General features: G+C 39.3%; 1 protein-coding gene across 2 annotated transcripts in view; it reads right to left on the reverse strand.

Annotated features, from left to right (window-relative positions):
• LOC126298616 (phosphatidylinositol 5-phosphate 4-kinase type-2 alpha) overlaps positions 1 to 27,662 on the reverse strand; it is a 101,638-nt gene that overhangs the window by 39,680 nt on the left and 34,296 nt on the right. For both annotated transcript variants that reach the window (XM_049990023.1, XM_049990022.1), the window contains exons 4-5: positions 17,529 to 17,667; positions 5,086 to 5,216 (exon numbers count right to left, since the gene is read on the reverse strand). In XM_049990023.1, coding sequence (XP_049845980.1) covers positions 5,086 to 5,216; positions 17,529 to 17,667 — 270 coding nt within the window. The remainder of the gene's footprint in view (positions 1 to 5,085; positions 5,217 to 17,528; positions 17,668 to 27,662) is intronic.

Raw genomic sequence — 27,662 nt, forward strand, 5'->3', positions numbered from 1 at the left:
GAAAAATACAAATGAGTTGCACAGCTTGTTTTAACAAAACTTAAACTTGTGTAAAATGACCTTGCCCAAAATGTCAAGAAACTGTAATATACTATGCACTGCTAGCCTCAAACAGACTATCTACATCTACATCGATACTCTGTAAATCTCTTAAGTGCCTGGCAGAGGGTTCGTCAAACCACCTTCACAATTTTTTATTATTACAATCTCGTATAGCACGCGGAAAGAATGAACACCTATATCTTTCCATACGAGCTCTAATTTCCATTCCTTTATTTTATTTTTATTTTATCATGGTGATCGTTTCTCCCTATGTAGGTCAGCATCAACAAAATATTTTCACATTAGAATGAGAAAGCTGGTGATTGGAATTTCATGAGAAGATTCCTCCACAGCAAAAAATGCCTTCGTTTTAATTATGTCCATCCCAAATCCTGTACCATTTCAGTGACACTCTCTCCCCTATTTCGCAATAATAAAAAACGTGCTACCCTTCATTGAACTTTTTCAATTTACTCTGTCAATCCTATATGGTAAGGATCCCACACTGTGTCTGGTCTTGTGTCACACACAACTGTAATATTAAGAATACCACCAAAATGTTGAGATATTACGGATAATAGACTTAATGCATTGATGTCACAGAGAAATAAACCCAGTTGTGAATTTACAGGAAGAAACTGAATATCTGACTACTGAAGCAGAAACAAAATAGAAAAAATAGGCAGCAAATTTGCAGTTGTGCACTTTCATGCGTTTTTCACCTCAATATCTACCACAGGTAATGCATACTAACAAGCTCATTTATTGCTTCCGTGATTTAATCCATCTTGTTCAATACTGAATTGATGAACAAAATACAGATTCTTGTCACTGGCAGTTGCTTTGAATCTGTTCAGAGACATTCTCTTGCTTTGTTGATGATGTAACTTGGTTTTCACGAAGCAGACAACTATGACTACCCCTGAAAGATTCCCAGGAGACAACTAGCATGGAGGGTTAAGATTTGTCACTTACTTCAAACATTTAAAAGCTCTATTCAAATTGTAGTGAAAGGATGTGATACGATACAGCTTTTGCAACAAAATTGTAACTTACTTCAAAAGCAGCTACAGTTTTCCAGTGAGTACTTTACAACCTTGTGGACAAGGCATTACTGCAGTAAACATTCTTTCACTGCCACAATCATAGCAGAGGTAAATACCTCACAACATGAAAGGTGAGAATAGTGGTAACTCATGCATGAAACAACCTTTTTTGGAATCAAGAAATATTACTTTATTAACCCAATCTGGTTTCTTAAGTGGAAATTATTCAGAATATTTCATCGACGTGACAAGAAAAAGTCAAGTGAATTTAGCAGGATCAATTGGCCCCACACCCACAAATCTGTTATGACAACAGAGTTGCCAAAACAATGCCTATGACGTTACAAAAGTTTTGACTACGTTACTGGCGAGAAGTATGCATTTCTGTAGTGGGAATCGTGCATAATCGGATCTGGACATCTGATGTAGCACACTGTCTCTTGCTAGATTGGGTGAACAGGATAGTTAGTATTCATTAGATGTATAGAGCTCAAAGTGAAAAACATATAAAGGCGCAGAATTGCACATTGTCAAAATTTACAGCTTAGTTTCTTTGTTAATGAACATAATTCTTAGTTTCTTCTCTTGTGAATCCTTAAATGCATTGATTACTGTGTGGCATCCAAAAAATTAGTTAACTGTGTTTCTTCTTGCTTCCATCCCCACAAAAATACCTCTGCATTCTCATGATAGTCATGAAATTATATTTGTATGTGGCACACAAGACTATACAGACACAGTCGATACTGAGGTGCAAAAGTGTTCGATATCTTATTGTTTCATGACATGTGTGAGGCGGGGTGGGAGGGGGGTGGGGGATACGATTGATTTCCAATTACTTTTTATACCACTGAAATAAGTTTTTGTTCCAAACTGTCAAAGTACGTGTTTTATTCATTTCTATTTTGGGGAAATTTTATCGTAATGGAAAATTATATACTTAAATATTTCACATACTGTATGCAGCCTAAGCGGAACTAATATCACTAGCTTTGCTATCCCTGTGCTAAAATTATATAACACTGGCATTAACAGCCCCCTTCCATACCAGAAAACTTCAAAAAATTAGAAATTCTAGATTAAATCTAATTCAATGCCTTAAATATAGATAGCCTGAAAGGTGACGTTAAAAAGCATCAGGAGATAATGCTGCATAAATACCAAACGCATTCGCGTCTTCCCTCCGTGGGTCCATATAAAATGAGCACAGCAAGCATTTTGCCACATAGTTGCCTCTACCACAGCTAAGAATTGGCAACATCACAGCAAATATTTGGCAACCCTGAGATAGTGCATTTACTTCTGCATGTGGTCCTCAATTATCCTCTAAAATCACTTGGCATTCCCTTTCCACTTTGATGACTTATACTACATAATCCTCATGTGAAACGAGACACAGAGACAGAAAATTTAATTTTTGGACTCCAGAAATGCTGCACTTCAAATAAGTAACAACTATTCTTACCTTCAACGTAGCATTATGAGGCTCAGCAACCAATACTGGACAAGAGAGTTCACCTCCTATCACCATCTCATTAATTCAGTGGTTCCGCACACGTCTAGTGATGCAAGTGCAGTGTGAGTTGTCAGTTCTAATCGCGGTGCAGACCAGTGCATTCCAGGCTGTTATTTCCATTTTATTTAATGTAGCTGCAAATTGTTGAAAGAAATTCTTTAACAAACTCTGAAGAAAACCTTTACACATTAAGCCATCTCACAAGGTACAGTCAGTAAGCTGTGTTAATGGTCATAGATGTCTGCTTTGTGAATAAAACTTTTTCACTATACAAACATCTCTGAAGAACTTTAACTCAAGCGTCAATGACACAAATTAGTTCAGAATGTCAGGGGAAGAATGAAGTGAATATAGTTCCTCTGTGCTAAATCCATGTAAGAGTAATGAGGCACCCCTGCAGATGTTAGCTAACACTGGCATTGGTGACTCCCTTCCACTTGGTAGCTTAAAAAATGGGCAATTTTGTTGCTTTAAACCTAATTCAATACCTTAAATATCAGTTTTGAACAGTGTTAAGTTCTCCATGAATCCATTCATGGGCCTCAAAATGTGGAATGTGCCTACATTGCTATAGAGCCTGCACTGCAATGTATTCACATTGTTTATTGCATACATTCACTAAAAGAAATCAAAATACAAAGTTAAACCCATTAGACCACAGTTACTCACTGTGGCTTGACGAAAACATACAAATTCCCGACAAAAAGTTGTATGAAGAATCACTTCTAAAAGGAAAAGAAACTAGATGTAAAGCATTAATAATAACTTTCAACAACACAATGAGGTATTCTGACTGGCTCGCAGAGTGTAACATTAATTTTGGACCATAATCATCTCTTGCATATTAGTATAATACAATACTCACCATATAAAAATGGATCTTCTGGCTACACTGTTACTAAGTGTGAAACACAAATCACACACATTTTTAGTTGAGCATCACTCAACAATAGTAAAACATCTTATACTCTCCAAAGCGATGAGCAACTGACACTTTCTACACAGAGCGAAGGAGTGCAACTCTGACACAGCAGCTGCTGGACAGGTCTTATGCATGCAGTGTACAAAGCCAGAGAGTCTGCCAAGAAATTTGTCACAAAAATGTTATCGAATGGAACTGTTACTACTGGTATGCCAAAGAGAAAAACATTGTAGCTGTGCTTCCATTACACTCACAGTCTCAGCATTCACACAAAAGGCACTACAAAAATTTAGGCATAGGGTGGTTTTGACAGCAAGAGGTTGCATTCAGGTGACACATTGGTTGCTGCTACACCATGGGCACAGATATAGCATAATAACTTGAACAGAAGAAAAGACTTCCTGCAGGAACTGCCACAGCCTACTGTGTTGCCAGATTGTGCAGATACCTGGACTTAAAAATTATCAGCATGGCCATGTTATTTGTCCCATGTCACGATCTGCGTGGACTTAAGACTGCAAAGGTCAGCCATCAGCCAGGCTTTACGTCAAGTCACAGTAGAGTAATTCTTTATATACTTCATTCTATTATGTGGAAAATCAGCTAATGAAATTGCAGAAAAAATTTCTCACTCGTTGCAAGGAGATGGTCAAAAACTAAAGTACTGCTCTGGGCATGAAGATGAGAAATGCTGCAACCACAGCTTGAAACACTGGTGGCATTCAGAGACGTACTTTGGATATAAACCCCAAAGCATACCCTCCAGTCACAATTACCATAGAGCTGTATAAGAGTATCCTTTTAGTATGTTGATATGCAAAAACACCCATCAAAAGAAATGCAGTGTAGTGCAACTGAAAAACTGACTAGCATTGCAAAGTGGCTATTTTTATCTTCCTGTAATTGGAGACTTGAATGAAGTAGCTCTTAATGTGAATTACACTCATATTTAGTCGAAGGCAGGCCTCTTCAGACACAATTTCTATTTACTTATAGACCAATTCTCACTGCAAGCTGATATACTGTGAACCAGAGGAAGTTTATTAGCAGTCCAACTTGACAGATAGGATTCGATTTGTAGCTGTAGTTATGTTATTTTGGGATGCCATCTCTGGTAGTATACACAAACTACAGCATAGTTCTGCCTGGTTTCACAACTGCTATGAGATATTTCAAGTACGTCTTAGTTCACAATTTTTTTTTAATTATTCAAATAAGAACTACATGTCTGTTATGGTTTCAGAAATATTTGGATGTCATGAAATGGCACAATAAATTAAACAGTGGCATGTACAGCTTTTCTACACACAATACATTAAGATAAAGGGCATGTAATTTGGCCTTCCTTTCTATCAACTGATAAAAAATTGAGAAAAGCCCCCATTTCATCACTTATAAAAATCTAATCTACTGTAACCAGTTCACAATACCTTAATTAAAATTTGTGAACTACTTGGTAGTATACTGATAGGTACTGCTCTCACAATGTTTAACATTAAAATTCCCAGCATTAATTTATAATGGTTTGCGTTATAAGTTTAAAGCATTTGAGATTCTACCTGTGTATTTGGAGATGGTTGCTAAACACGTTTCTCATGACAACAAGGTAATGCTCCACTCCGTCAACTGTCAGTCTGTACATTCCCAAATACTGAGGCAACAGAGTTTTCCCATGTCGTTCCACAATGTACTGAAAAAAGAAATCAAAATCATTTTATGGTAGATATAATCATAGTTTTCACCAGAAGCTGCACCTGGTAAAATACACTGACAATTTATCAAATTTTGTCTTCCCTTACCCTGAAGTGTGATTTATTTCTACCTCAAATAATTTAAGTGAGAGAAGTCTATTTATTCTTTATCTTTTGCTCTCTTTTCTTCTGGGACTTTTACATCCTAAAACATAGAAATGTAAACAATTCCCATCACAGCGCAAGGGCAAATGGAAAAAGAGAATGAATGCATACAAAACTTACAGAAAACAGCCAGAGACAATGTCACTCCGTGTTCCTGCAGTAGATGTAACTCCATCTGACATGTATATGGAGCACTCAAATGAAAATCAGACAGATGGAAAAAATTAAGTAAACTGTTTATTATTCCAAAGTAATCACTGCAACTGTTAAATATATTCATCCCAACATGAGACAAAATGATTAATGCCCTCATGAAAGAATGTTTGCAGTTGCCTACAGAACCGTGATTGTACCTGGTGGGCACCTCTTCATCCAAATCAAAACAACACCCACAAATGTCTTTCTTCAGAGTTCCAAAAATGCAGGAATTCCATGAGGAGAGATCAAGATTTTATGAAAGATGTGTAAGGGCTTCCCAGTGAAACTTCTGCAGCTCACTCTAAACAACCTTGGCAACACTTGGGTGGGCCCACATGATGCCGAAGTTATTTCCCCTACAGAACCAAAGTGTGCTCACACAGTGACTTATAATGTGACATTAGTTTCAAGGTTGATTATTACTGCTCATAGTAAATTCTGCTTTTAATTTTGTTCCTTGCACATTATGTGACTGCTCTCAGAACTGTTACATCCACTGTTTAGTAATCGGACAATACTGCAAGATTACACCTGTAAGAACAAAAATTTTTAAGCTGTAAATTGTACAATATTTTTTATGTCAGTAACCAAAATATAAACTTGCCTTTTTTCATTTTTGTACACTGCACTTGAAAAACTCCTGCAAGGGCAACATTGGCCAATGTAATAACCTATCCACATGTTGCCACGGTTGTTTTGAGCAGGCTCCAGAAGTTTCACTAGGAAGCCGTTACACATCCTCCATGCAGTCCTGATCTCTTATCATGCAATTTCCATATTTTTCAAGCCATGGAGAAAGACATTTGTGGCTGTCAATTTACTTTGGAAGAAGGGTTCACCTCCATACAATTGTGGTTCCATAGACAACTGCAAATATTTTACCACAAAGGCATTGACCATCTTGTCTCTCGGTGGGATAAATGTATTAATAGTTATTGTGATTACTTTTGAGATAATAAACAGTTTACTCACTTCTTTCCATCTCCCTCATTTTTATTTGACCACCCCTCATAAGAACACTCAGAATAAGAATTACACAAACTTACATTTGGAGTGCTATTAGGGTACTTCAAAGAGAAGCAATATCATGTATCAGTCTCTTCAGTTGAGAACCATGATAAAAGATGGTATAACGGCACAATCGTTATCATGATGGACAACAGCACATTAAAAAAATATAGGCTAAATCCTAAGACGTGGTCCTGTCATGTGTGGTACTGGACTTGCACAATGTGCCTATACCAAATCCCACTGATATCTTTAGTGAAACCCTATTTGCAAACACACATTTAGGAATAATATCACCACACTCTATACGTCAAAATGCACAGCTCAAAGAAACATTTTGAAGTTTCATGCCTAAGCAACATTTTCTCAGAGTATTTTTGTTTTATTAAGGTAGAAATTTCTTGGTTTGGTGTGTGTGTGTGTGTGTGTGTGTGTGTGTGTGTGTGTGTGTGTGTGTGTGTGTGTGTGTTTTTCAACTGGGTAACTGGAATACTGTGCCATCATCAAATTCTTTATGAATTTCCAATATACTGATGGAAGATAGGGCCAGCAACTTGGGTATTAAATATTTTTATTGCGATAATAGTCATTTCTAAGTGGTGACTAGTTTCGGACCATCATGTCCATTTTCAAACCACAGTCATAGACTTACGTGTAACCATACAGTATACCAATGCACATGTGAGCAACCAAATGTTAATTACTTGCCACTAGAAATCACTACATGAACACAAAACATTAAACTTTGTAAGAGTATATAATGCAATTTCTTTCCCATCAAACACAGCATAATGACTTCTAGTGACAAGTAATGAATGTCTGGTTACTTACATGTACATTGGTGGACTGTATGATTATACTTACGTCTAAGGTTATGGTTTTAAAATGGACATGATGGTCCAATAATCACCGCAAAGAAATGACAATTATCACAACTGTGATGGATATTGGAAGAAAATAAAAATATCTTTTTTTTAAGCATTTATCACCAGTGGTGGTTTATAGGAAGTTTGTTCCCCTCATTTTCAACAGTTAAGAAATGGACAACTAAATCAAAAAAGATCATCCATCTCTTGAGGGTGATCCACCTAAATCTACATCTACATATCTAAATCTACATACATACCCCGCTAGCCACCAAGCAGTCTGTGGCGGAGGGCACTATTCCCGCCAAAGTCATATTCCCCCCCCCCCCCCCCTCTGTTCCACTCACAGATAGCGTGACAGAAAAATAAATGTCTGAACACCTCAGTACGAGCTCCGATTTCCTTTATCTTATATGTGAAGGATGTCTCAAAATTACAAACACAAATTTAAACCCTGAGAAAGAAGTGCAAAACATAGCACTGAATTATTAGGCACTAAAGACATATAAAACAGCCAATGGCATTATCTTACCCAAACAGAAGTGTGCTGTACATTTTACTTGAAAAATAAGGAAGATCTGTGCAAAACAGACAAAAATTAATAATTCAGAAAGGTTCAGACAGTTTTAAATTAATCCAAGTGATTTGGTAGGCTAATACACTCCTGGAAATGGAAAAAAGAACACATTGACACCGGTGTGTCAGACCCACCATACTTGCTCCGGACACTGCGAGAGGGCTGTACAAGCAATGATCACACGCACGGCACAGCGGACACACTAGGAACCGCATTTGTGCACCGCCGCCGTCAGTGTCAGCCAGTTTGCCGTGGCATACGGAGCTCCATTGCAGCCTTTAACACTGGTAGCATGCCGCGACAGCGTGGACGTGAACAGTATGTGCAGTTGACGGACTTTGAGCGAGGGCGTATAGTGGGCATGCGGGAGGCCGGGTGGACGTACCGCCGAATTGCTCAACACGTGGGGCATAAGGTCTCCACAGTACATCGATGTTGTCGCCAGTGGTCGGTGGAAGGTGCACGTGCCCGTCGACCTGGCACCGGACCGCAGCGATGCACGGATGCACGCCAAGACCGTAGGATCCTACGCAGTGCCGTAGGGGACCGCACCGCCACTTCCCAGCAAATTAGGGACACTGTTGCTCCTGGGGTATCGGTGAGGGCCATTCGCAACCATCTCCATGAAGCTGGGCTACGGTCCCGCACACCATTAGGCCGTCTTCCACTCACGCCCCAACATCGTGCAGTCCGCCTCCAGTGGTGTCGCGACAGGCGTGAATGGAGGGACGAATGGAGATGTGTCGTCTTCAGCGATGAGAGTCGCTTCTGCCTTGGTGCCAATGATGGTTGTATGCGTGTTTGGTGCCGTGCAGGTGAGCGCCACAATAAGGACTGCATACGACCAAGGCACACAGGGCCAACACCCGGCATCATGGTGTGGGGAGCGATCCCCTACACTGGCCGTACACCTCTGGTGATCGTCGAGGGGACATTGAATAGTGCACGGTACATCCAAACCGTCATCGAACCCATCGTTCTACCATTCCTAGACCGGCAAGGGAACTTGCTGTTCCAACAGGACAATGCACGTCCGCATGTATCCCATGCCACCCAACATGCTCTAGAAGGTGTAAGTCAACTACCCTGGCCAGCAAGATCTCCGGATCTGTCCCCCATTGAGCATGTTTGGGACTGGATGAAGCGTCGTCTCACGCGGTCTGCACGTCCAGCACGAACGCTGGTCCAACTGAGGTGCCAGGTGGAAATGGCATGGCAAGCCTTTCCACAGGACTACATCCAGCATCTCTACGATCGTCTCCATGGGAGAATAGCAGCCGGCATTGCTGCGAAAGGTGGATATACACTGTACTAGTGCCGACATTGTGCATGCTCTGTTGCCTGTGTCTATGTGCCTGAGGTTCTGTCAGTGTGATCATGTGATGTATCTGACCCCAGGAATGTGTCAATAAAGTTTCCTCTTCCTGGGACAATGAATTCACGGTGTTCTTATTTCAATTTCCAGGAGTGTACGATACGAGTGCAGCATTTCATTCCAGAAATGAAATGATAGGACAGTGGGGCTGGAAGCTAATAAACCTGAATCAGAAGAAAATGTACTTCAATTTATGTGCCAGAAAGGTTATGTCCAGTGTTTCATGTGAAGTGAAAAGGCCCCTTCTGATTTATAACCCGACAAAGAATAAAATAATAATTGGTAACTACTGCACTAGTCTTCTTGGTAAACTAGATGAAAAAGTGTATGTTAAGAAATCTAGATTACAAATAAGGACCAGTAGATTCCACGCCTGAACTAAGATACTGCAAGATCTTCAAAATAACCATCTGTAGCTACATTATGTTTTTCCACACACATATTCCTTTAGGTTTGCCAATAGATGAAACTCACAGATTGCCAAATTTGGTGATTATAGTGTATCTTGCAACAATCTGTACTGAACCTCTTAATTTCTCTATTAACAAAGTATTCTCTCTCTGAGTTAGTTCTGTGTTCAACTGCCTCCAGCCCTTTTTCATCTACATCTACCTATTTATTCTGTAATTCACGCTGAGGTATTTCACAGGATTCACAGAACCACTTTCAGACTATTTCTCATCTGCTCCAGTTTCTGACTGCACGTGGATAAATAAATGAACACCTTATTTTTTCTGTGTCTTTCCGTATGAGCTCCGATTTCTCTTATTTTACCTTGATGGTCTTTTCTCACTATGTAGGTGGGAGTCAGCAAAATATTTAGGCATTCAGAGGATAAAGCTGGTGACCGTAATTTTCTAAAAAGACCTTGCCACAATGAAGAAGTCTTAGTTTTAATAATGGCCATCACAACTCACCATATCAGTGACACTGACACACACACACACACACACACACACACACACACACACACACACACAATCTATTTTACACCAATACCAAAAGAGCTGCCCTTATTTAACTTCTTCAATGACATCCCTCAATCCTGCGCAGAAATACTCCCTAAGAGGATGGACAACAATGGTGCAGGAATTCTCTACAGCAGATTTGTTGCATCTTCTAAGTGTTTTGAGAGTAAAACATTATCTTTGGTTCATCTTTCCCACACCATTTCCTATGTGATGGTTCCAATCTAATTTGTTCATAACTGCAATCCCCAGGTATTTAGCTGAATCGATAACCTTCAAGTCTGTGTAACAGAAACTTGAGAGAATTTTTAGGTAGGCATGTGGAGGAGCTCCCACTTTTTATTGTTCATGTGGAGGAGCTCCCACTTTTTATTGTTCATGTGGAGGAGCTCCCACTTTTTATTGTTCATGGTCGACTGTCACTTTTCCACATCATACAGATATCTTGTCTATATAATGTTGTAATTAATTTTGATCTCGAGAGGACTTTACTGGATGATAAACAACACAGCATTGTCTGCAGAAAACTACTTAGTACGAGGGCTGCTCAGATTATCTCCTAAATATTTTGGTCTCTAACATTTCCTTAGGGAATGCCAAGTAAAACATCAAGTTTCGCTAGATGACTTCCAATGAATTACTATGAGTTGTGATCATTCTGATAGGAAATCACAAATGCAACTGAACTGCCAGGACAATATTCCACAGGCACACAACTGGATCACAAGCTGCTAGTGAGGAGTGGTATCAAAAGCCTTCTGGAAGTCTAGAAATCTGAAGTCAACTTTATATCGCCTGTTGGTAGCACTCATTATTTTGTTTGAACAAAGAGCCAGTTCTGTTTCACATGAAAAAATTCTTCTGAATGCGTGCCGTTTATGGGTCAATAGAACATTTTCTTCGAGATATTTCACAATGTCGGAACATAGTATACATTCCAAAAACCTACTGCAGATCAATGTCAGTGATATAGGTCTATAATTTAGTTGATAATTTTATTTCCTATCTTGTATACTGGGCAACTTTCCAGTCTTTACATATGGGCCTTTCCTCAAATGAGCAATTGTATATGATTGCTAAAAACTGAGATATTTAATTAGCATACTCCTAAAGGAACCTAATTTGTTTATAGTCTGGACTGAAAGACTTGTCTTTATTAAGTAACTAGGGTGCTTCACTACACTATTTCCAAATTACTCACAATGGCAGTTGTCCGTGATTTGAATTCTGGAATATTTACTGCATCATCTTTAGTGAAAGAATAACATAAAACTGTGTTTAGTAACTTTAAGTGGCAATTTCATCAGTATCGTAAAAGCATTTCACACTGAAGTCCATGCTAAGTTTCAATCACCTATAAAATGTCACCAATCTTGGAGATTTTGCATTCTTTTAAATTTGGCATACTTTTCTTGTCGCTTCTGCAGCTGTGATGTGACTGATTTTCTGTACCATGGGTGATCTAATCTGTCTCTTATTAATTTACTTGGCACAAAACCCTCAATTACTGTCATCCCTTCGCTCCTCACCTGTCATCACTCAATTCACTAGCGCCCTCTCTTTAGTACAAATTAATTGTCTTCTGATCCTATGAACCTTCATGTACACTGGTCTCTTGAATATACTCTCTCTTAATTCAAATCCTACAACTTTTTTTCCTGATGTTGCAGACAATTCAGTGGATGGCATGGACTTGGTTCAAGAAATTTTGACATTGCAGTAAAGAATATTTGAAATGAACTTCTCAGTTAAAAGTGGGTTCAGTACAAAATTCTATAGAAGTCTGATTTTCAAATATGACTTTTTGCAGCAACTTAGATACGGAAAGCACCTATCAAGGCACTTCAGGAAGAAGCAGCAACGTTAATGCTCTGGATATTGCACCAGAACCATGGAAAAGGACTCTGAGGGAGGCTGGGTGACCACTGAACATCTATAGCTACAGCTATAGCTATAGCTATACTCCAAAATCTACCTTATGTTGTGTGGCAGAGGGTCCTTTGCCCCTTTCCTGTTCCAGTCATAAATGGTGTGTGAGAAAAATGATTGCTGGTAAGCCTCCGTGTTAGCTTGAATCTACCCAATTTTTCCTTCATAGTCTTTTCATGAAGTATATAGAGAAGAAACAAATTATTGAATGACTGTTCCAGAATGAATTCTCTCAGAATTTTAAAAATAAATGTATGCCAGATACTACTGTATTTTGAAAACCACCATGCTCTGAAAAATCAGTGCCAACCTATCACTTTATCTCATCTTTTTAAACCATTAAAAAAAATCATATAAAAGGACTCAGAAAATAAGCTCAATTTTATTCCAACTTTTCTTCAATTACAAAATTTGGCAACAATTTGAATTTATTATAAGTGAAGCACTGGCAGAAGTGCCCTCTCTTCGCAGCGTATAATATTTTGAATAATACTCAATTTGTTTCACAGGTATTCTTCTTGAGAGAACTGCCACAGACAAAACTTATTACATTTAAAACAGAAAAGAATAGGACACTAGTGGTCTAGATACAGCAATGTTTTTGAGGACTTTGTTTTGGTCTCTGTAAAGGGCAGCCTCAGTACTGCTGCATGTTCAGCTATTAAGTGCCGCTTTGCTTTGAACAGTGTATATTAATCCAAGCCTGTTCTGTAAACATTTCTATCTAGCATATACAAACCTGCAGACACCCACACGCATATGCATGTGCACGTACACCATCAGCACTTAGTACAACATTTGAAAATTATTAATCTGAAAATTTGAGAGCAACTTGTGTGACGCAATTAATTTAAGAACTATAATAGAAAAAAACTCTCACAACTATGATGAGATAATAGTTATGCAATATAAAATCAAAGTATGCACTGGTCATTAATAGTATTTCACTTAGCACTACGACTGACAGAGGCCTGAAGACTACGGTTATGCAAGTGTGCAGATGACGGAATCCACTTCTTTTATTCATTTTCACTCATATTCAGGAAGTCTGTGTTTCTGTTACCCTTCTTCCTTAGTAGAGGGTTTTTGTTTTGCCTTACTCAACTTCCTGTGGTTGGTTTGTCGGTACTACATGTGAACTTATAAACTGTGGCAGATTTGTTGTTGAGACAAATATGGTCAGCCTTTGAATGTGTGTCTTTACCTGGCAGGAAAGTCACTGATCATGCTCGCACACAACCAACTGAAAGGCATTTATAGCAAAGTGTTCAATCTGACATCATTTCACAAACTCTGTCCCCAGTGTCCAGTAGTTGTTACAGGAGTTCTTGACATTTATTAAGTGCTGACAATAACTATATTCCCTATAGTTGGTTTGTTAAGTACTTTTACGTAACATATTTCTCCAGTGGATTTGAACTTACATCTTTTGCTTTGAATAACACTGCACTTTCCTGTCAATATGTCCACAATGAATATTGATTCTGTGATATCCAGTAAAATTGATGATAAATTTCTAAATGTGAATTGCAATGAAACTATGCCTGTACAGAGTAAAAGCCAACAGTACTCCTTCATTATCCTCTTAGTCAGTACCAGCACATGCTGAGAAATTAGCATTGCTTAAGAAGATTTTTTGCTACTGATGAATTATATATGTATCCTCCACATACAGGCTTATCACCAAGAAACCAATACAATCAGTACTATGAACAAGAGTTTCAGCCACTGATTGTGTACTATACTGAAATGCGTAGAATAATCAACATATACAACATCTCAAAAGAAATATGGAGAAACAAAGTTGCTTCTGGGCCAACTCCCTTTATAATGATAGACAAAATAAATATGGAACAACACTGCAGAAACTAAAAACTACTAGAACAAAGAGAGACATGAAGAAAAGTATCCAGATTTTCTCAGGAGGAATGGTCAATATTCAGTGATACTAGAGGAACAATCATTTAAAGCAAAAAATATAGTAAACTTGGGCTCTAAAATGCATACCTTCAGAGTTATGAGCACTACTACATGTTCGACACTGTGAGACAAATCTCTTCTACTGCAAGCTCTTCATGTTCAATATTTTGAGAGATGGTAGTACAGATCAAAACAAGAAAAACATGTCCAGTAAACACGAGCTCTAAAGTGCATACCTGAATACAATAGTTCTCAACATGTGTACCATTGAACAATACTGTACTGCGACATTAGCTAGGTGTGCCATGATACTTCTGAGGGTTTATGAGACGGCTAATAAAAGTAACTGAAATAATTTCACTGAATATTTATTTTTAGAAAATAACAACAGAATATATAGTAAAAATATATAGTAATATTCCAGAACTTAAACTTATTTATAAATTATTTATTAAACTACCTGGCAGATTAAAACTGTGTGCCGGACCGAGACTCAAACTCGGGACCTTTGCGCGAGTCATGCTTGGGTAGCTCAGTTGGTAGAGCACTTGCCCGCGAAAGGCAAAGGTCCCGAGTTCGAGTCTCGGTCCTGCACACAGTTTTAATCTGCCAGGAAGTTTCATATCAGTGCACACTCCGCTGCAGAGTGAAAATCTCATTCTGAAATTATTTATTGGTTTGCTCCTTTCAAGTTTGAGTTATCAATGACAAACTTCAGCCAGCGGTTTCTTACACAAAAGTTCAATTAATGGCGGAATTGAAGGCATTAATTTCCTATTAACTGAGAGAAGCCTCTCTTGATTCTCGTTTTTTATGTTGGTTAGTGCCAAAAATCCCAGCTCCCACAAACTGATGGTGTAAAATGCAACAGGGTATTAACTGTTTTCACTGCTGTTACTGGGTACTCTTTCTTTGCTAACATCCAAAGCTTGATAAGTGGTAGTTCACCACATTTAAGTTGAAGTGTTCCGTCTATCTAAAGTTCTGTGAGCTGCTCTTTTTCCTCCGAAGAAAGGTCGGTGGTGGATTCTGGAGACACAGCATATAGATGCCGCACCCAGTCATATTTGTTGACAATGATAGAGGGAAAATATTGTGCCATGTTATTCTCAAGAACTGTGAGGTAATTTCAAATGAATTTGTACATTACATCAGCATGTGGATCCACCTCAAAAGTAAGAGGAAACATCTTAAGATTTTCTCTTTACCACAAGTGATTTTCATATTCTAAGTCTTAAGAGTCATCAACCTTTTTTCTTTTCCTTGGGCACTCTTGTTCAGATAACAAAATGGTGAAAAACATCAACCAAATAGGCTACCTTTGCACACCACTCCTAGTGATTTAACTGAGCTGCAAAGTCTGGCTTTTTGATGCTAAATATATTTAAAAGCTCTTTACTCAATTCAAAAAATCTTTCCAGGGTTCTAATTTTTGACACTAAGCAGAACTCATTGTGCAGAACCAAAGTGTCACATCGTGATACACTTCATGGCACAACTGTTTGACAAGTCTTGTCTTAAAAGTCATAGGACTAACGAAATTTACCATTTTAATGACAAAGTGTGAAACACTTGGAACAATCTTCACCACCAGAGCTTCAGAATGTATGAATCAACATGCTGAATCTACAGTTGGGAATCACCTTGTTTCAGTCTTGCAACAGATCCTTTGAACCTCAGAATCTTTCAGTCATTGCTCATGCACCATCTGTGCAAACAAAAAGACAACTTCCCAGGACAGGTGCTGGATAGATAATTACAGATGTCTGAACCAGCTGACATTGATGGCTTTTCAGTACTCAAAATGAACTGCTCGATAATTGAATTCTCATCAACAAATCTTATGCAACTCAGCAATTGATGTTTCTTACCTATAAACCCCAGTTGACTCATTGACTTGTAGTAAAAATGCATGACCAATGGTTAGCTTTTCATGGACATTGGGCTGGATATCTAAAGACATACAATTTTACAGGAAATAATATTGCTTGACATCGAAACCAAAGATATTTTCTTCTCAGTGCTATCACTATTCACTATTTCCTTACACGCAGGAAAACTTGTGTTGTCTGCAACAGTACAGCACTGCATATTTTTGCTACTATTTTGACAGCTTTATAACTGGCTACTAGCGCTTTTTCAGACAGAAATGCTCTCCATACCATAACTTTGGCTTGCTTCTCTGCTGATAAAATCAATCAGCTAAAATAGTTCTTATATTTTCCAGATAACTGAATAGGTTCACTATTCAAAGGTCTTTTCAGAGACCACAAATTTATTGTTTAATTTTACCTACACATGAACATTTCGGGAACGGACAATTTTTGAGTTCATTGATTGCAAATCCAAAGTTTAAATAATTCTCTTGGTGCTTACTAAAATGTACCAGCACAGTAGATTGCACTGCTTTCATGAGACGTACATTTGGAATTAGCTCATTCTAAATTTTGTTTGTTATTTATTTCTGACACTGTGCCATCTTCAACCTTTTTCCTTTTACTCAAAAAATTATCCATACTGAAAATTTAACACATTAACTGGACAATGCCTATATGTAACTAAAAATCAACCTCTAAATATGCCACAACAGAGACTGCTCTAGGACTATGAGTCTACAAACAACTGATTGATGAAGACATGCAGTGCATGCACTTGACCCAGGCTGCCATATCATTGTTGACTTGTACGTTAGCCTCCTCTCACTGTTGCTAACTTTTACTTCAGTCTGCCATTGGACGTTACTACAGTGTATAGCACGTCATGAACAGAAGAAGGTTGAGAACCATTGCCTTAACAGTTATGAGCACTTATTCAACTTCGCTACTGTGGAACACATCTCCTCTACTTAACAAGAGCTCACAGCTCTTCGGGTACGCATTTTAAAGCCCATGGGTACTTGGCAAATTTGTTCATGTTTTGGTCCATATTACCTCCTCCCAAAATATGGAAAGCAAAGAGTTTGCATTAATTTGTTCCACAGTATCAAATATGAAGTGCTCATAGCTCTTAAGGTATGCACTTTAAGCCTGTGTTTACTAGACTTTTCTGCTTGGGATGATAGTTTTCCTGTCATATCCCAACAAGAGACATTAGAAGAGGTCAGCTTAAGAAACTGTGACATATGATAATATTGAATGATATGAGAAAGGGGACGGGGAGGTGTGTGTGTGTGTGTGTGTGTGTGTGTGTGTGTGTGTGTGTGTGTGTGTGTGTGTGTGTGTGTGTGTGTGTGTGTGTTTTGTCATTAATTTTTGTTGGTTTCTCCTGTGCGTATGTGAAGAACAAATAATTTCACTAATACTTACAGGATGATAGTGCTTCAAGAATGAATGCATGCGTTCCACTTCCTCGCTTGTTAATGATTTTATTATAAACAAACGATCATACGACTGGTAGAACTTTGCTCCACTTTTTCCAGGAGAATCAATTGCAACAGGCTGAGATCTGAAACAAAGGAGACTAATCTGTAATTGGGTTAACACATAATTTGTAAACTGGAAACTACACTTACTACATTGACAGAGTATTTCTATTTACTTAAAAACATAATTGCGCTGCTTCCTCAGTGCTGATTAACAATCTTTAAATCAACATTAGCAAGAGGTAGTAAACACAAAAATTAAGAAGGTTTCTTTTTAGCAACTGCACATGCATTTATTATATCATGCACATTTCATATTATCTACTTCTTAAAGTTTGAAAGCATTCTTCAGTGAAATACAAAACATACCAAGGCAACTTACTTCATCTTCAATCTTCCAATGAAGTCCAAGATACAAGCCATTTTAAGTGCATTAAAAGAATGGCGGTGTGTAGAAATAGTAAAATAATTTGCTTTAAACTGAAATACATCTCCTAAAGTTAAAAGTTATCTGTGATCCTAATGCCGGACACAAACAAAAATATGCATTCAATTAATGATTTAACCACTCTGCACAGCACAGAAGAATAAATGTTGGCATATTTTCAATGAAGCTGTTGTGGAACAGGCAGGTGAGAGAGAAGGAGGATTACTTCTCTGCTATTACATATTAGAGGGTACAGATCAAAGAATTAGAAGTCTTCTTTGTAGTGTTTTGCCCATACAATGAGCAGTATATATATATATATATATATATATATATATATATATATATATATATATATATATATATATATATATATATATATATGAAGAAAGGAATGTCAGGGTTTAAATTCCCAACTTGGACAGAGTCATTAGGCATCGAGCACAAGCTCTGAGGGGGCAAGCATAATTAAAGAAACGGGCTTTTTTTTTCCCTTCAAGGGAATAATTCCAGTATTCATCTAAAATGGTTTAGGGTAATTACAGAAAACTTATGTCTGGATGAACTGCTGGGGATATGAGCCTCACTCCTCCTGAACACAAGTATAGTGCTTTGTGCTAACTCATTCATGGTAGTTGGATAGGCTACATTTAGTGATTCTGTGAAGAATGCCATTGCCCCTAAAATACTATGTTGTATGTGTCAGTTTAAATCATGTTCAGTGTCAAAAGTTTTCTTAACTAAAAAAATTACATACCATGATGGCACACTCAAATATTAAACTAATGTTCATGAAAATTGAACACCCACAAGAAGCACTACTTTAAACCTGAAAATTACTGCATGGTACCAGCATCTTCAAGAGCTCATGTCAGAGGAAAAGTGACAACTTACCTGTTACCAAAACTGAACAACTGGAACAAGGCAAGGCCCCTCCTAACTTTATAAACACTACTGACTCTTCAGCTTTCATAAGTGAAAGAGGAGTGACAGAAAAAAGAAATAATGTAAATGTGCCTATACTTAGTATATGCAAAGTTGTTCCAAACTTCTGCCAGGAAGGATAAGGAAGTACATTAACATGATCATATTTACTTGCAGAAAGAATTTTTTCCATTTCTGGTGTACAATGTGGAAGCACATTGGAAGTAAATGTGCTGAAAAGTATATGTTCAGTGATGACTATCTTGACTAAACAAAGTGTTTCTTAATTGCACAGCCTCCTGCTAGCAACACAGAGCAATTATAAATGACTGGCAGATTGTGAATCTTTGATTAAGGGGTTGTGAAGACTTACATTATCTTGCGCAGATTTTTATGTGTATCATATGAAGAATGAAAATGTGGCAGCAATGGACAAGCAAAGGACATATGCCGTATGTGACAAATGATCACCTCAAGTTGCTGCCAGTTACATCACACATAAAGAAATACAGCTTGTTAGTAAACTAGGGATTTCTACAAATGGCCACAGTAAGTCCACTGACTGATACAATGTCAAATGGGAACAATGGGATGTGTGCTGAACACAGTAGGGATTACATTTCAGCCTGTATGTGTCCTACTGCAATGAGAATGTAAACATACAAGAAGACAGATGACCGACAATCATGTACCTGTATGGTCTTGTTTCCTGTTGAAAAGACTTTAATGTTGAATGATTTTTGTAGTTAACAGTATCTTGAATATTTATTTGACATACCCACTTTACACAAAGTTCTACTGATACTTGGAATGTCGCCGGGTGATGTTCATGACCCTGCACAATTGAGTTTGAATGAATAGCCAATAGCCTACAACCAGGTATTCAACCTTCCTGCAATTCTTTCCTGGTATAGGATCGAAACAGCCTAGCCATTCAGATCATTTGAATGTTACACTTTCTTCCTCGGCCTGCACTGTGACAGTATTTCTCTGATTCACAAATACGGAGAACACTCATCGCGGAGTTAGGCTGCAACATTAGTTATTAGTTACAACCAGTACACTTTCAAAGGTACGGGCAACTTGTAAATGCTTTGTTATAGGTAACCCATAAATCCTCTATTAAATTATATGACATGAGAAGACTATAAAGCTTTGAAAATGTAGTAAGTGTCCTTTATCCATGGTATTCTGTGCACTAAAGTTCATTCTCCTAACACCCGCACTTCTGGGTGTTGGCAATTCATCAACTAGTAGCACATGCTGCAATCTCTATATGCTACTGTTATTTAGAGAACTTCTGGGAGTAACATAATACTACAGCTGAGTAAGTATGAACTAAATAAGAATTAATATTCTAATGGAGTATCATGTGTGGATGAAAAAAAAGGGAATCACTCACCATATAAAGAGATGCTGAGCAGAGCAGTGGGTATGCACAAAAACACAACAATAAGCTCACCATTGTACTTCAGCTTTCACAAACTCTCTCTCTCTCTCTCTCTCTCTCTCTCTCTCTCTCTCTATCTATCTATCTATCTCTGTGTGTGTGTGTGTGAGAGAGAGAGAGAGAGAGAGAGAGAGAGAGAGAGAGAGAGAGAGAGAGAGATCCACAAATACCGCACACAAGGCGCCAACCTATTACGTGTTATTCAATCAGCCTGTGCTAGCACACAGTAGCTAGGAGGCAGCACTTTCAGGCAGCCCTAACACCTGTGCATCAAGGGCAGTGTGTGCAGCCACTGCCCACTGCCACCACATGGAAATGGCACAAGTCATTCTATTTAACCCAGGAGTGGAGTGATTTCTATCTCATTGTGTAGTAGTTTATGCTCTTGTTGACATCACTTCTTTCACAGACCACTTTATGTTTAACTGGTACCGTCTCAGTTATGTGTGATGATGATGTATTCCATATATTTATGGTTTTGGCATTAAAGTGATTGTATTTTTACTGGAATATCAACAATGGAAGGGAAACACAACTTGCTGCTTACCATAAAGATGATGGGTTTAGTTGCAGACTGGCACAATTAAAAGACACTTACATACTAGCTTTTGAGCACCGCCTTCATCAGAAAAAGAAACAGAAACACACACCACACATTCACTCAAGCAAGCACACTTCACGAACACATGACTGCCAAGTCTCGCAGCTCGAACCACAATGCAGCTGTAAAATGGAATGGAAGCAGAAATCTGCAGGGGGCAGTGAAGGTGAAAGGATAGCAGTGTCTGGCTAGGAGGACAGAGGATCACTGTTTGGTGGAATGTACAGAGACTAGACTGTCAACAGTCACAGCATCAGGAGGTTGGGGGGCAGACAGGTAGGGAAAACAGAGCAAAAAAGGAGAGAAGTGGGCAAAGATAGGCCGGTGTGTTGGCTGAGGGCAGCACACAAAGGGGGTGTGAGACGAGAATAGGAAGGAGGTGATAAGACAGAAAGGGTGAAAATCATTGGGTAGAGGGTGTGGGGACAGTATGTTACTGTAGGTTGACACAGGGATAATTTTGGGATTGGAGAATGTGTTGTGAGAATAACTCCCATCTGCACAGTTCAGAAAAGCTGGTGGTGGATGGTGGGATGGTCAAGATGGTTTGGGCAGTGAAACAGCCATTGAAATCAAGCATGTTATGTTCATACTGCACATTGCGCCACAGGGTGGGGTACTTTGCTCTTGGCCACAGTTTGGTGACGGTCGTTCACCCTTGTATGTTTACTGGCGTTCTTAGCTGTGGGTGTTACTACAAAGGTGCCACCGAGTAAGGTTCATTCCTCGTGTGTTTCCTGCAAAAATGTGGCGATGCCAACAGATCCATTCTTGGAGGTTGTTCTGCAGAGTTTACTACAGCCTCAATTGGATAACCTGTGGCACTTAGAAATGGAACAACAGCAACACATGACCATGCAAGGCAGGGGGTTGAAGGGTCTGTTAATGCGGCCTCCACCTTTGCCGGCCTACCAACATCCATTCCCAGCCTATAACGAAGCAGCCAAAGACTGGGAATCATATGAGAAAGGCCTACAGCAACACTTCACAATGTTGTTTGCTGAATGCCTATTACTGGAAGCTGTCAGGTGATTGCTGCGAGAGTGGAGTTTTATCAATGCAGAAAGCAACCTCATCAATCCTATTGAACTTGGGCTGCAGAATTGCAGAGATAAAGTCGCAATTGCCGTTTCATTGCTGCTAAATCTCAGGAACTAATGCCAGTACTATGGTTAGAGGTGCTATCATACGGACAGCCCCCAATAAGGAAGTTCCCCAAAGAGCATTCCAGTTTGAAGCTCCCTCTTTAAAATATGAGCTCAAGATAGTACTAGCATTTAAAGTTTCTCATGTCGCTGGCTGTCAATTAGATTCTTGGGCTTATTTTGTTCCAATACGACTGACTGGCTTGTCCTTATTATTGGGCATCGTACCATCTGTTTCATAAGAAAGGTCACATTGCATCTGTGTGCAACGATTGGTCAGCTTTTACTGTGCCTCTCACATCTCAGCCGATGGCAATTAATGTGGTCAGTCATGTGCGTGAAGATATTACAAGTGTTTCTAACAAACTGTTCATCAATGTGCATATTAATGGGACCCCCTTATGCCTCCAGGTGGATGCAGGTGCAGCCACCTCACGAACAAATTCTAGTATTATCTCCACTGTTGGCTAATTTTGCAGTCTTGTCAGTTACAACAGACAGCAGTTTCCAATCCTCTGTCAATTTACCACAGAAACAACATACAAGGCAGTGGTTTGGCCAGACATTTCTAGTAGAGGACAGTGCATTTACAGAAAATCTGTTTGGCTTGGATGCTTTCCGAGCTTTCAAATTTGCAGTCTCCAATTCCATTAACTACATATCAGATCTTGTGCCTTATCAAGAGTTGGAAGATTTGTGCAAGGAATATTCTGCTCTTTTATCACTCGGGTTCAGGGAGGCTACTAACTACATGGCACACTTCACTCTCAAATCTATGGTGTGACCCTGTTTTTTCTGTGCCAGACCTGTACTGCTCATGCTTTGTGCGCAAGGAAAAATTAGACAGGTCGACAACTTAAGGCATCATGGAAACCATTTTGTCCCTTCACTGTGTTTCACAGTCAGTCATTATCAAGGAGCTGGCAGGCAAACTCTGTCTCTGTGATGATTTTAAGGCACCTGTTAACTCACAGTCCATGGACATTACATACCCCATTCCTTGGCCAGATGAACATATGACGGAGCTGCTGGGTGGACAACATTTTTCTAAACTTGATTTTTCAGAAGCATATTTATAGCTGACACTTTATGAATAATCACGTCGGCTCCTTACTGTTAATATGCCTTAAAGCCTCTAGTCACAATCAACTGGTTTTTGGAGATGTAAGGCTGTTTGGAGCAACTTATCCATTTGAATTCCTTGTATCAATCACCTCACTGACACTGTTGTTATTGGTCACACTACAGAGGGTCATCTTCACAAACATCGTCTTTTATTTCAGACTTTGCATGACAAGTTTTAAATGCAATTTGGAAAAGTCACATTTCTTCCAACCCTCTATAGAATACTTGGGGCATGTTATTTCTTGTCGGGGGATTCAACCAGCCAAAAGTCACATAGCAGCTACTGTAGCTCTTCCACAGACAACAAATGTGAAAGAACTCCAGGGTTTCTTAGGCAATGTCACATATTACCACAAGTTCTTCCTGTAGGCAGCTTTGATTTCCTATCCTCTAAATCAACAGCTTAAGAAAGGCATAGCATTTTAGTGCATCCCTGCCTGTGACCACACATTCAAGATGCTGAAGGATGGTCTGCATACTGCCTTGTGCTTGGCCACCTATCAGCCGGGACTCAGGGTTCCAGCTTGTGGTTGCAATGGACACATTACAGTATGGTGTGGGAGCTGTGTTGTCACTCTGTCGTGCAGACGGTTCAGAACTGCTCGTTGATTTTCCATCAAACATGTTTCATGATGAGCAGAAGAATTACTCTCAAATATAGGAAATGGCTCCCAGTATCAAGGGGTTTCATGTGTTTCCCAATGATGTTAAGTTTGATTTGGCGAATGATCACAAGCCATTAATCTCTCTCTTTAACCTCGTAGCACACTTGCTGGACAAGACAGCCCATAGACTTCAAAGGTGGGCCATGTTCCTTAGTAAATATTATTATGAGATTCATTTCTGTCCTACGGCTCAGCACTTAAACACATATGTTCTTTCACTTTTAGCAATTGAACTTGGTCCTGGTTTTGATCAGGATGAAGTTCTTCATTTTTACCTCAAAGTTGGCAGACACTGGATGGATTCCCTAATAACAGTTCTTGCATTTCTCAGGCCATCGCCGTCAACCTCCTCCTGTCAGGTGCAACAATATGTTCAGCAAAGATGGCCTCTGCGGTTTTGGATCATGCATCGGATCAAATCTGCAATTATTTTCTGTTAAGACACAGACTCACATTCATTAAAGGTGTTATTTTTTTGTACACAAAAAACACTGTTCCGAGAGTGGTCATACTGATATCTCTCTAGTGTGACATTCTTCGCCTTTTGCATCAGGATCACTGGGGCAAAGAAGCCTGCTCAGCATCATGTCTACTGGCCTGGAAGTGATCGTGAGATTGAATATTTAATCACTGCTTTTTCTAAATTTGCATGTCATCAGGCTGCTCCCCAGCAATGTTCTTCACTGTGGATTGAACCATCACAGCCTCAGTTGGTGGCCATCAACCCAGATTCTTGATTTCCACATTTTGTCAACTGCTCTCCAACAAAGCAGAGGCAATGGCGTGGGCTACCTCTTGGATCTTCTCTATCAAAGACTTGCACTGCACCCTGATAACTGGCAACAGTCCGCAATTCATCTCTCAGACTTTTCACGATTTTTGTGCACACTGTGGTGTTCGCCATATTTGTGTACCTCTCTCATTCCACTTTCAGTCAAACAGGGAGGTGTATGCCTCATTCACACTATCACAAGCAAATAATGAAATATATTTGGGACGTGCACCCATGGACAAGGCTCTCGCACACTTTCTTAGTGCCTATAGGTCCACACCCATCAGTTAGAAGAGACCAGCGGAGCTATTGCATGACCACCAGCCAAAAACAGTGCTGAATCTACTGCTCCCTATACCATAGCCTCTCAGTGCCTCTTCAATGGTGCTCTACAAGCCTGGGACTCCAGTCAGGCCGCACACATTTGGTTGCCATGGGCATTGGATTCTGGCAGTCATCTACAGCCAGCATGACTGGAACATCTTCACATTGCAGGCTGAACACTGGTTGGTGACCTGCCAACCCAATCACCTGTGCCTCAGTTGCCACCAACTCCTCATACACATAAGAGATTGTCCACTTTCCCTGCATCTGGTCCTCCTGCATCACCTCCACCATCAATGGCCCTTCTGCTGATTCTGCTCCCATATGATACTAGGCCTTAATCATCCTCCTGTTTTCTTGTTGTCAGCCCTTTGAAAGTTTGTCAAGGCCTAGGTGGAGATGGCTCCACACAGCAGCAGGAGGAGGACAGCTCCTCCGTAGCAATTTCCCACCCCGAGTACCTCCACAGATCTGGTTCCCATGTCAGTGCCACCAGACATTCACTTGCAGTGGTGCCACCTAATTGCAGCACAAATAGAGCATCTACCAGTGGCATCACAGAAGACATGGACATCACCTTCTTGAGCACCGAGCACTATCCCATGCTGCGATGGAGGGATGTTGGAGTGGTACCAGCTAACAGATGCCTCAACCAAAGAAGTGGAATGTGGTAACTTGCAGTTACCATCTCAATCGCGCTGGCACCTCACCATGCACCAAAGTTCAGCTTGACGAGAGGCATCGCCCGTCGTGTGTTGGTGCATGGCGACTAAGCTCAATTACCAGGAGGCACACTTTCAGACATCGTTGACAGCCATTCATCAAGAGCAGTACAACCAATTGTGGCCCAGCACCACCACACAGGAACATCACCTCATTCTATTTAAGTCCAGAGAAGAGTGGCTTCTGCCTCATTTTGTAATCTTGCTAACTACACTCCACTCATTGATCCTTGTATGTCAATCCCCTCCCCTTGCTCTTTCTTTATTTTGTGTGTGTGTGTGTGTGTGTGTGTGTGTGTGTGAGAGAGAGAGAGAGAGAGAGAGAGAGAGAGAGAGAGAGAGAGAGAGAGAGAGAGAGAGAGAAATGGAAGTTGAGCTCAAGTTGAGCTATAATGTTCAAGGTTTAGGTGCATACTCACTGCTCATCACCAACCCTATAGCCTATTTAGACAATTTCATTGTCTAAAGCATTCATATGAGATGACTGGATATCTAAGTTAACATTCCTAGTAACCTCCAAAGATCAACTTTCTGTACGAGTACACATATAATGTTGTACTCTTTGTTTTCCTGAAATTACAAAACTTCTTTCCACAAGTTATTACTGAAGTGTGAGGTTCTGCCTGAGAATATAAAATTGATCTATATTCCAGCACCTGTAGATATAAATTCAGAATTTCATCATACACAGGAAAGCACCAATATTTTTAATTTCTCATTTGGTAACACTTATAATGTGACGTCTACAAAAGGTCCCTATATGTGAGATAAAATTCGCAAAATCTCATTAACTTACATTTGGCAGGTACTTTTTCTAGCATTTAATCCCTTAGACTACGCTTCTAATACTGGTTTTCGATCGAAATGCAAATACCATTAAAGTAAAATGGTATATAATAGCTCATTCCAATGACAGCCAAAAAATGAGCTTGTATCCTGTATCTGAACTAAGTGCAAAAGCAACCAAGTCCTGCTAGGACTTCATTCGATCTACTTCTCAGAGTGACAATGTCAAATGAAAAATGAACTTTTATAATTTATAAAAAAAAATTGAACCCCTTAATTGTGTGCTTTTCACAAAATATAACTGTAATGGCAAGTGACTGATCTGTACAGCCTCACCTGTGGCTAAGACTACTTTAAGCTTTTCACATAAAACTATAAGACATCAAAATTTCACATTAGTTGTTTCCAATGTATGATGTGTAATGGTAGAAATGTTACGAAGCACGACAGAATTTCTATATTCTTACTAAAATACAGTCTAACATTGTTTCCATTACCAGTAACAACAAATAAAACAAATCTGGAGTTATTTATGATATTCATATGCTGAAGAGACTAATGTATTATATTGTATAAACTAATTTCTGCCTACTTCACAGTAATAATATTCCCTTTTTCAAAAATAATTGATGCTCATTCTTCAAATATACTTCTTGCATTAGTTAAACCATAATTAGGGCAAGTGGTGACAGACACATTACAAGGAAACACAATGTTATAGATAATAATTAAGGCTGCACTCAGGTGTGCTTCTCTTTTCCAGCAGCACAGCCTCTAGTAACTTCAACACTACTGAACAGGCTGTGGACACTTTTTTCCTTGTATTATAATGTACACAGTCATGTCAATGCCACTGACTACAGACTGGTTGACTTTTTTCCCAATGCTTACTTTAATATAGTTCTCAGGTGAAAGTGAACCCTCGTTGTGCTGCATCCCAAGTTCTGATCACGCAAGATGTGCATCGCATCAAACCTGCTTCACACTTTTCCTGCAACAGGATCTGAAATGGATTTTTTTGGTAAATCTACCACACTTAACAATGAATGCTTGCCAGTGCAATGCAATGAATGAGAAAAGAAAGATATCTTGCCTGTAAGCCGTTGTCTTAAAAGAGTGAGTAATAAGTCTGTCTAT

The sequence above is a fragment of the Schistocerca gregaria genome, chromosome X (genome assembly GCF_023897955.1).
Source record: "Schistocerca gregaria isolate iqSchGreg1 chromosome X, iqSchGreg1.2, whole genome shotgun sequence".
Taxonomy (NCBI): Eukaryota; Metazoa; Arthropoda; class Insecta; order Orthoptera; family Acrididae; genus Schistocerca; species Schistocerca gregaria.